The following is a 10123-nucleotide window of genomic DNA, read 5'->3' on the forward strand; positions in this document are numbered from 1 at the left end:
CACGATTCCCTTTTTCACAGTGATCTCCGATCAGAATACGCCACGGAAGAAGTTGCAGCAGGCGTGGCGGCAGCCAGCTTTGCGCTCCTTCCTTCGTGGTCGCTGCTGCACTGCAGGTGCAGCCCACAGGATATGCAGGAGACATGCGTAAATGTCCGGAAGAATACAGCCCATCATCCGCGCTCCGGACAAACCGCTCCAGTTGCTTTGCGTCCGCACTGTTGCCAGTTTTCGTTTTACCGCTCGCCGACACGCGGGCCACCACGGCCCACCCCCTTCTCCGCCCCGCCCGTTATATAGAGGCCGCCCATCGTCTTCCCCTTCCTGCCTTCCCAATCATCATCATCAGCCCCCTCAAATTCTCCTCCCTCTAAACCTCTTTTATTAGTACTTGCTGAGTTGCCGTCTCCGTGTTGTTCAATGGGGAAGGGCGGGATGAGCAAGCTCAAGTGCATGATCAGGAGGTGGCACTCGTCGAGCCGCATCTCCCGCGCGCCGTCTTCTCCCGGCGAAGGCGAAGACGGCCGGGGGGCGCGGTCGTTCCACGGCGCGGACGAGGTTCCCAAGGGCCTGCACCCGGTGTACGTGGGCAAGTCGCGGCGCCGGTACCTCATCGCGGAGGAGCTGGTGGGCCACCCGCTGTTCCAGAACCTCGTGGACCGCTCCGGCGGCGGCGGCGGCGGGGAGGCCACCGTCGTGGGCTGCGAGGTCGTGCTGTTCGAGCACCTGCTCTGGATGCTGGAGAACGCCGACCCGCAGCCGGAATCCCTCGACGAGCTCCTCGAGTACTACGCCTGCTGATTGGCTTCGATCGATCGGCAGCTAGCGAACAAGTCTCCGGAATCCGCCGGAACTGTTTCTCCAAAATCCCAATCGGTGTTGTTTTGTTAGGGGTAGAATCGTGATAAATTAACGCCGCGCGGCAGGGGGGGCGGAGTGAGAAAAGCTTTACCCAACCCCCGGCGTCGTCGGTGCTAATCTGGAATATTTCCATTCACCACCATTGTTACCGTCCGCTCTTCCTCGGCGCTGTTAATTCTCTCTTTCTCTCCTTAGTGGTTCATGTAATAGAACATCGATCGGCTTTTCCAAAAAATTTAATGTTTCTTCCATCCAAATAAAGAGATCTTTTGGACAATTGCACCGGCCTCTAAATTCCAACGTATGAATTTCTTCTCATGTTTTGCTACTCCTGCAATCCATTCCATAAGGTCGCCGGAGGAAGGAGAGCAAAGCTGCCGCCAGTTCTCGGTAATCCTAACCGCTAGTACAGTACGTTACAGCCAGCCACGGGGGGCACGCGCAGAGAGCGCCCCGGCACGGCGGCACGCGGGGCTGGGCGTGAGCTGGAAGGAGCTGCTTAATCCGTTGTTTGATTGCAGAGCTTAATCAATAATCATCCGTCCCGGGCTCTTTTTAATCAGCGTCGTTTGACTGCATGATTCACATCTTTTCGTGCGCGCGCCACCGGGGGACCCTCGCCCGAGCCCCAGCAGCTGGCGCGCGTCGGGAAGACAAGGAAAAAGCGTTTTGGTCCCGATCGAGACCCAGACCCAGAGAGAAAGATGGTCCGATACTCCCATGGACCACTAAACAAGCATGGAAGGATTGCCGCCGGTTCGATCAGCTCGCAGGCCCGCCCGGCCCCGCGGCCCGTGCCAACCTGTGTGTGCTTCCTATGGCCTTCCTTCCGGGACAGGATTTAAGATTTGCGTGGCTGCAAAACGAGTTGAATATCGGCAGTTTTGGTTGGGGGTGTAGAGTACTCTGAGACTGAGAGAATGGCACGCCCGCACGACGGGAGATTTGTGAGACGGGGATTTTGGCCAGCCGGCGATTTTGAAGACCTGCCCGGGTTCTAAGTTCCTATTTGGGTTTCTGCTTCGGAAACACGTCCAGAAGTGTTTTCCAGTTTCATGTGTAAACGGGAGAACTTTTGAGATTGCTAGAAACACTAAAAGCTGAAAGAAAAGTCCAAACAAACAGACCTTACCTTGCATTCCTCGATCGGATATAAGTTGGTTGCGCTTCGACTCTTTGAGCAGGATCAGGCCGGCCGGCACGGCACTGCTTAATTCTACGCCGGCACTAGACAGGGAGGGGAATATTTCGATGGTTTACTTGCTTTAGGGGCCGGCCGGCTGATCGATCGAGTTAGTTGTTGGCTGTTGGGTATAGAAGTAGTAGTAGTAGGTGGACTGTCGTGCGACTGGCGAACGCCTGATCCAACTAATCATCAAGTCTTGGTCGTCTGCCGAGCCTAGGCTAGCTACGCAAAATGTTAATTTCAGACTCTGTTTTCCCCTGTGTTTCCAACAATACGCAGCAGCAGGTCGTGGCCACGGTCCGGGGTTTGGAGTCGTGATACTCCGTAAGCATGTACGCACAGGAGAGGACTCTATTCAATTAGAGAACGGGAATGGCGTGCAATCCAAACAGTTAATGACCAATATTTGCTTGATCGTACGCAATAAGAGCGCGCGAACTGCATTGATGGTTTCTCCCTCTCCTCCTTGAGATCAAGCATAGATTGCTTTTATGGGTATGAACCAGGACCAGTAAACTTGAATTTGTTCGCTCTTTTGATCGTACGTGCACGTCTTTCAATTAAGACTGGATTAGCAGAAGAAATCAAAACCGCCCTATGGGTCAATGCATGCATCATGCTTCTTCTAAACTTGCTGGTGCGCAAATAATATATATCAGGCTGTACGTACGTACGTGTGTGTACTATGAGAAATATATGTCGTCGCTGTGCAAGCTGACAGTTGGCGTAATGATCTCGTCGCCACAACTTGGAACGAGAGGATAACTCCTGTTCCCCATGATTGGCTGATTCGTTCGTCCGTAGTTTTCTCCAAGTCTTCGCTTAAAGGAGATGGATTGGTTAGCTAGCTGCGTGATAGTGAACGCCCGCAGGGCCTGCATAGTACGTACAGTGCGTTCGAATGCCAAAGTACACGCATGCTCTGCAGGCCTTTCGATTTTCAAGGACAGCTAGCATTGTGTGCATGGGAAAAAAAAGGAAAGCAAACAGCAGAGTAAGAAATTGCGAGAAACCTTTAAAAAAACTGAGGATGTCACAAACCATGGAACTATATTACACAGATGGTGGCTGATCCTACGTTCTCTGCGCAAATAGTCTCTCCTTCACAAAGATCATATGCGGGCACAGATGGACAAGTTCATCAAGCACACTATTGGTCGCCTCGAGACGCCAGTACAGCTGTCGCGGAGATGAATAGAGCTCTAACTTTGGCAACCACTCCTTCGTTCTCTCCTGCAACGCCGGATCTGAGCGTCTTCATGGCTGATGCTCTTGCTGGGGATGTTCCTCTCTCTGCATCTTGGGGCCTGCCTGGAGCTTCAGATGTCCTCCCAAGAGAAGTCTTCTAGAGGCCTGCCAAGCTCCCTGATTCGCCTGAAGTTGCATGATCTGCTTGCTCGCTTCACCCCCCTGAGGAATCTGCTTCTGTGCATGAAGTGGAGGAAGTTGTCTGATTGCTCTTCCTCTTTGATCTGTCCCCCTGGAGCATGGAGTGTGCTTTTGTTCCTGCTCTAGTTTTGTAACAGTTGCTCTGTGTTGGAGCCTTTCCATGTTAAACTTTACTTGCTGCAAAATTTATCTCGAACAATGTAAACCTGGTTTCATTGATATCGGCTATGGCCTCCTGATATTCTAAAAAAAAAAACTGAGGATGCACTTTCATGATAACGTTGGAAAAATCTAAATTGCGCTACAACTATATATCTAGTCCAACTTCTGAAAATCTTGAATCATATACTACTTCCTCCACGGTTTCAAAATAATCTCCTTAAAACCATAGCTTTCTTTTTGAAGGGGATTATAAAAAAATGAAGGGGAAAAACCGTAGCTTTCCAGGATACCAATCCTGCAGTTCAACAAGTTTTATCATAGGTTTCAGTCTGACAAACAAAAATCCCCAAATCCATTTAAACGCAGGGGAGAATGGCTTAGATAGATTCCGCTACCTCAACATGCGCACCGGCGGCCGGTCATACACATAGAACCCATATAGGTGCACTCACGCAATCATGTTCGAACAGAGGTTTTTTTAAGAAGTTGTTCGAAGAGAACTAAAGGAAGAAAAGAAAAAGATGACGAGACTGATTTCTTGGGTTGTTTTAGGGGAAGACTGATTTCTTGGTTGGACTGTACCCAGGAAAATCAAGCCCATTAAGAAGCCCACATATTGTCTTTGAAGGCCGACCAAAACGAAAGAATCCAGGACAGGAAACAACAATAATTTTACAAGACAGTAGCCCGTTGTGCTCATCGCCTCAGCCATGCTCGTCCTTCCTGGCCATCCAGCCCACTCCATCTGCTCCTCTCCCCTCGGTTGTCCTCGTCCCCTGTTGGGTCACCGAAGCTGCAAAATTGTGATCCTATGGATATGTTTTGATCTTTTTTATTTCAAGCAAATGAACTAAAATTTTAAAGTGGCATAATTTTTTAGAAAACTAGTTCACTTGTTTAAACTAAGTAGGATCAAAAAATACCCTGAGGGTCATCATGTTGCATCTCTATTGGTCATGAGTCTCAGTGTTTCACGACTCATGACGGCGGCGTTCATCGCCTCATGAGGTATGTTTATATCCTCTTTGCTTTGCTCCTTCTTCGCGACGGTCTCTAACCCCATGGTTCTCTCCCAATTCTTGCCCGGTATCCTACTACATCGTGTTATTTCTTTCTTTCTCGATACTTCCTCCATTTCTAAATATAGAAAACGGTATCTTATATCCAAGTTGCCTGATATGATTTGTATTTTATGATCGAAACGGATGATGAAAAAGAAGAGCAAAATGAGATATAGATACTAATCCAGCGACTCTGATTCGTCAACTTAAATTCAAACCCTTTGCTTAAAAATTAGGCAACTTAGATATAATCGCACCCTATAAAAAAACAAAGTAGATTTATTTTAAATCAGACTTGTTCCATCAAGCTTATAGAGAAATATACTATTAAAAATAACGACAAGCTTAATAAACGAAGATAGTAAGACTTTCTAGGAGCTCGTGCTTCCCGATCCGCTCCTCCATGATTTGAAAAAAGTGGCCGCCCCAACACCTTCCTCCTCCCTCGCCACCGCCGGCTCGCACCGCCAGGCAAGCCCTTGCGACGTCGGTGGCGGCGGGGCCCTGGCCACACGGCGGTTCTTGGTGGCGGCAGATTTCGTGGTGGCGCGTCTTCCCAACGGCGGCGCGGTCTAGATCCTGGCGGCGGCTCATGCCGCGGCGTCCGTGACAGTCCCTGGTAGCGGCAGCAGCCTGGCCCGGGCTGTGTCTTGGCGGCGGCGGGGCCTTCTCGGGCCGCGCGGCGGCAACCTGTCGTGCCACGTCTTTAAAGGCGGCAGCGCTGGCTCGGTCCGTGTGGGGCCGTTGTAGCTGCGGTTGCGGTTTCACCGAATCTGTGTCAGTGCTTCATCTGCTTTGTTGTAGACGCGGTGCCAGCGGTGTGGATTTGGTACCGGGGGAAACCCTTGGTCGGCTTGCCCGACCACGATGTCAAAAATATTAACATGTGCCTTTTCGAACTACAGTATGAACAAAAATTTCATGACAGATCACGATCTTGATTGGGGCTTTAAATGTTATTGATTTGCCATAAATTTAATACTCCCTCCGTCCAAAAAAGGATGTCTCAACTTTGACCAAATTTGAATGCATTTTCTAGATACATTCAAATTTTGACAAACTTGTGACATTTTTTGTTGGACGGAGTAAATACTAAGTTTGTCAGTAAACAAAAATTACACGCCTTGTATTTTAGAAGGAATTAATTGATTGGCCACAAATGTGGAGCGGCGTGTAAAGATCAACGATTCGCGGTTCCTATGTGCATCGGTAGAATTATCAAGACGCTCGGATCGCCGTAAATTACTCGATCTTAAACTATACTACTGAAGAAAATTGAGAAAGCCAAGAACAGGTTGGTCGGTAACGCATGCAACTTGGCGATCCACACGGGGGAATGGTAGTCGGTTGTGAAATGGTACAGAGACAGACAGAAAAACGAGAACAGACAGCCAAATGGGCGAGAGTCGGCGGCGCGACACAAGGAGACAGACAGGCATATGTCATCGTATTATGTATTCCCTGTCTCAGTTCACTGAACCTGCACAATCTTTCTTTCCGCTCCATACGACCGTGCATTGCACCTTGAGAGAGAACGAGAGTTCAGTTCAGAGCCCCCAAATGCCCCACTAGGGGCCAATCCTCGTTGACCGCTGCCTGCCCGGCCCCAGAGTTCCAGACAGACACCAAGGCGGGCAGCCCTTTCTTTCCAGAAATGGGCCAGCCTCCCGTTCCCAAAACCGGCCAGGGGTGGGTCACTCGCCTGAACTACTCCCCCTGTGCGAGGCGGCTTGACGTACCAGGAACGCCCAGGTGTCCTCCTACTAGAAAGAGCCTGTCTCAATGCCCCTCGACAGCAACCGCACCAACGCTCTCCAACAGTGCCGGCGCCTTTAGCCTGGGCTCAGTAGCCAGCCCAGCCAGCCACATGCTACGCTGAAGCAGTGACGGGGATGGCGATGCGAGGCCACACAATACGTCGAGAGCGGAAAATATCGGCCAGCATCAAGTTGCCGCTGGGCGCTTGGCCATGTTGTTGTGGGGAGCAGGGGAGGCCTCCCCCCCTATCCATGGGCGAAGCAAGTGAGTGAGGCGAACGGTCAAGATACATTCCCCCGCCACGGGCTAGCTCGCCGTCGGCCCCCGCGCGCCTATAAGTAACCGGCCATGCATTGCTTGCCGCACACCAGATAATAGACACACACACACAAGCGCAGAGCAAGCGAGGTCGGTCACTGGATTGATCCATTGGTACGTGCTAGCTAGCTGCTCTCGATTGATTATGGCCGGCCATGGAGAGAAGAGCGGCGGCGGCGGCGGCCTCTACGCCGTGCTCGGCGTCGCCAGCGACTGCTCCGCCTCCGAGCTGCGCAGCGCCTACAAAAAGCTCGCCATGGTGCGCCGTGGCTTCGGTCCCTTCTTCCTTCTCAGTTTCTCTGCTTTTGCTCAACTGCTCTGCTCTGCTCTGCTCGATTCCTCTGTTTCGAGGCTCGGCGGCGTGCTCACGGGGTTTTTATTTCCTGGCGGGCAGAAATGGCACCCGGACAAGTGTGCGGATGCGGGCTCCTCCGGCGGGGGCTCGGAGGCGGCCAAGGCGCGGTTCCAGAAGATCCAGGGAGCATATGCAGGTACGCTGATTCTCTCCGGAAATGGAGGAAATTTCTCTTACTACCGTAGAAATTTACTCTCTGCTAGGCTGCTAGCTGTAAGCCTGTCGTTACTACGTACGTACAGTATATAGAGAGTAAATAACGTGGTTTGAACTTGACATGTACGTACAGTTCTCTCGGACCCCAACAAGCGCATCCTTTATGACGTCGGTGCCTACGACAGCGACGGCGACGATGACGTACGTCTCTGTCTTCCCTTATTATAGATGTACAGTACACGTCACTAAGGTCGCCGATGAGGTTTCTGGTGGCTGGCCACTTCGCTGACGGACGGCCATGCAAATATGTCCACTGCAGGGTGCAGGCGAAATTCTCGGAGACATCCTCGAGGCGATGAACCAGACGGTCCCACACGTAAGCCAGATGGAGCTATTTCATAAATGTCGAAATATTATATGTATTTAAAGAATTTTTAATAAAAATAGACACGGAATACATCTATTTTTGATAAATTTAAGACAAAAAATTATGGAACGTGGAACGGAAGGAGCACTGATTTTGAACCATCTGACTTGAGTCAATTATTTTACCCTTAATTCGCAGGAGAACGGGGAAGGAGATAGCTTGGAGGAACTGCAGACGCAGTTCGAGGAGCTGTTCCTGAGACCGGACGCCTACGCTCGGCCGTCCAAGCCATCGTCGTCATCCTTCAGTTCCGGGGTAAGTACATACGATGAGAGGATCACCATCAACCTCTAACCGTGCTCTTCTAGCACTAAATTAATACCGGATCTAATTGCGCTGCATCAATTTGGGCCTCTTGTTTTGCAGCAGGACGACGCTTGTAAGTCGTCAAAGAGAGTGGCGGGGAGCAGGAAGCAGTAGAAGAAGATGGATCTAGAACTCGTGGACGTGTGGGTGGAGAAAGAGGCAGCAGGACGTCTGCTAATTCCGGCCGTCTCGATCGCGGCCATGAACGCGGTCGATTAGAAGCTCACAAGCCAATTATTAGAAGCCCACAAGCGGGAGTGGGGAGGGAAGGGGAGTATGTGCGTTAGGTAGTCTCCTTAGTAAGTTTTTCTCTGTCTCTCTTGAGGCGATTTCTCTTGGATCTCAGATGTCTTGGGTTCATCTTTGCCTGTGTTCTCGTCCTCCAGCGAATGATTCCAGCGAACGGCAAGACAACCCAAGGCCGGATCCCCTTTTTCTCTTCCCTTCCTCCAATAATCCATCAGTTCGTCTTCCATTTGCCTGGTGTCCTATTTTTTTTCCCTTCCTTGCTGCTGGCTCAAGATTTCTCCCCAATAGATCCGGTGTTCTTCAAACTGGTTCTTGGCTTATGCCGGTCATGGAGGTGCTACTCGATGTGATTAGGCAGGTTCCTGGTCCCTGGCGTGGAGGCTCCATAACGTCAGATCTGGGAGTTGCCTGCTGCCTGGAAGCCGTCTTGGGGTGGTGGGGAGTTCGGCTGGCATGGGGCTCTGACCTCTGTGTCATCCCTTTGCTGTTCGAAATCTTCAGCTCCTCTCACCTTTCATGTATGGTGGCTTGGCCCGGCCCTATCATTCCAGTAGCCAGCGGGTGGAATGAGGTTGCTCTGATTTTCAGAGCTTGATGGGGAATCAGATGATTGGAGGTTTGAACTTCGATGGTTGTTGTCATGTGTCCGAGCTTCAGGATCTGTGTTTTAGTGTGCATGTTGTTCTTAGCATCCTGAAGTTTGCTTTTAGGGGTTTCATGTGCGTCAAGTCAGGGTGTTTCTTTTGCATCTTGGAGATAAGAGCAGTTGTTTATCTTGCTGAAGTTGGTGATTCTTGCTGGTTCGGGTTGATTCACCCGTGGCAGGTGAGAGGTGAGAGAGCGACTGTTGTTGATTCCCAGATCAAACGGGCGAGGAAGTTTTAGGTTGAGCTCGGTGTTGCGTCCTCGAGATATACGGCTCAATCATTCACTACCTCTTGTCCACGTGCCCGCTCGATCGCCGTGAGAGTCGATGGCGTTATGAAGGGCTTGCACCAAAGAGGCATTCGAAGACTTCAGCTCTGGCTGCGTCCCAGATATCTCTCGTCTAGTCCGCCATCAGATTCTACTTGTAGTTTTCCCCAATTTTAGTTTGCTATCCTCTGTTCTTATTTTCAGGCTATGCAGAGTTGCATCCATGTACACTCTCCTTGTGACAAGAGAGGTTTGTAATCCCTTTTGTTTAATATATTTATATGTTTAAAAAAAATGCCGTGACCGAGCTAGAACTGTTTCAGATAAGCTGTGACGTGCTGGTCATCTACAGACAGTACTGATCCACTGAAAAAAAAATTAAGCTGCACAAAAAGCTTGCGAAATAATGACTCGAATGCGTTTTCAGCTGTCACGGTCTCGTCACTCGAAAGCGTCATGCTGCCTGGTGGCTTAATTAGACTCTGAGACTTCGGAGCGTGGAAGTTCACATGCTCCCGTTTGTACTTTGCCTCCAATTAATAACAAAGTTTATTAGACTATTTTATGTAGCTCAATTCCTTGTATACTATTTTAGGACTGGCTTATTCCTTGATGCCCTAGGAGTTTGGATTACTTTTTGTTTAGTACATCTCCGTTTGAGTCGCTCCACACAAAATGCAGTAGTTTTTCCTAGAAAAATTCTGTCCAACACATCTTTTTTTTTCACTGCCCAAACAGCGGAAAATCACAGCCTATAAAACCATATCGGTGCTAAACACGACTCCACCTAAGGAAACAGAGCTCCTTATCAACCCTGAATAAACGTCTTCTCCCTGAAGAGAAAACCGTAACACGCATGTTGGATTGTGCGTGTGTGCAAAACTGCAAATGCCCAATGCAAAATGGGCTCCTCTAGGCATACTGATCCTGTCAGGTGCGGGCCGCTAGAACACTGCCGAAGCAAAGCAGTGCGTCCGAGG

The 10123-nt window shown here is 50.1% G+C and overlaps 2 protein-coding genes across 3 annotated transcripts; both read left to right on the forward strand.

The window, feature by feature from the left end:
* Positions 1 to 305: 305 nt before the first annotated feature.
* On the forward strand, positions 306 to 1138 carry LOC100846225 (auxin-responsive protein SAUR71). Its single transcript, XM_003574530.3, has one exon. The coding sequence runs from the start codon at positions 421 to 423 to the stop codon at positions 799 to 801; it is 381 nt and encodes a 126-aa protein (XP_003574578.1). The 5' UTR covers positions 306 to 420; the 3' UTR covers positions 802 to 1138.
* Positions 1139 to 6615: 5477 nt separating this feature from the next.
* LOC100823179 (chaperone protein DnaJ) lies at positions 6616 to 9703 on the forward strand. Of its 2 annotated transcripts, none has more exons than XM_010236890.3 (6): positions 6616 to 6994; positions 7130 to 7226; positions 7380 to 7447; positions 7566 to 7622; positions 7812 to 7928; positions 8043 to 9703. In XM_010236890.3, the coding sequence occupies exons 1-6, from the start codon at positions 6881 to 6883 to the stop codon at positions 8091 to 8093; spliced, it is 504 nt and encodes a 167-aa protein (XP_010235192.1). In that variant the 5' UTR covers positions 6616 to 6880; the 3' UTR covers positions 8094 to 9703. The 2 variants fall into 2 exon arrangements, with proteins under 2 accessions (XP_010235192.1, XP_003572261.1); XM_003572213.4 differs by having other exon boundaries at positions 6621 to 6994; positions 8040 to 9703.
* Positions 9704 to 10123: the final 420 nt, after the last annotated feature.

This window comes from Brachypodium distachyon, chromosome 3 (assembly GCF_000005505.3).
Source record: "Brachypodium distachyon strain Bd21 chromosome 3, Brachypodium_distachyon_v3.0, whole genome shotgun sequence".
NCBI lineage: Eukaryota > Viridiplantae > Streptophyta > Magnoliopsida > Poales > Poaceae > Brachypodium > Brachypodium distachyon.

Coding starts and splice junctions, on each gene's coding strand:
- LOC100823179 (XM_003572213.4), top strand. CDS start 6,881: ATGGCCGGCCATGGAGAGAAGAGCGGCGGCGGCGGCGGCCTCTACGCC. Junction 6,995..7,129: donor CCTACAAAAAGCTCGCCATG/GTGCGCCGTGGC, acceptor CCTGGCGGGCAG/AAATGGCACCCGGACAAGTG. Junction 7,623..7,811: donor TGAACCAGACGGTCCCACAC/GTAAGCCAGATG, acceptor CTTAATTCGCAG/GAGAACGGGGAAGGAGATAG.
- LOC100846225 (XM_003574530.3), top strand. CDS start 421: ATGGGGAAGGGCGGGATGAGCAAGCTCAAGTGCATGATCAGGAGGTGG.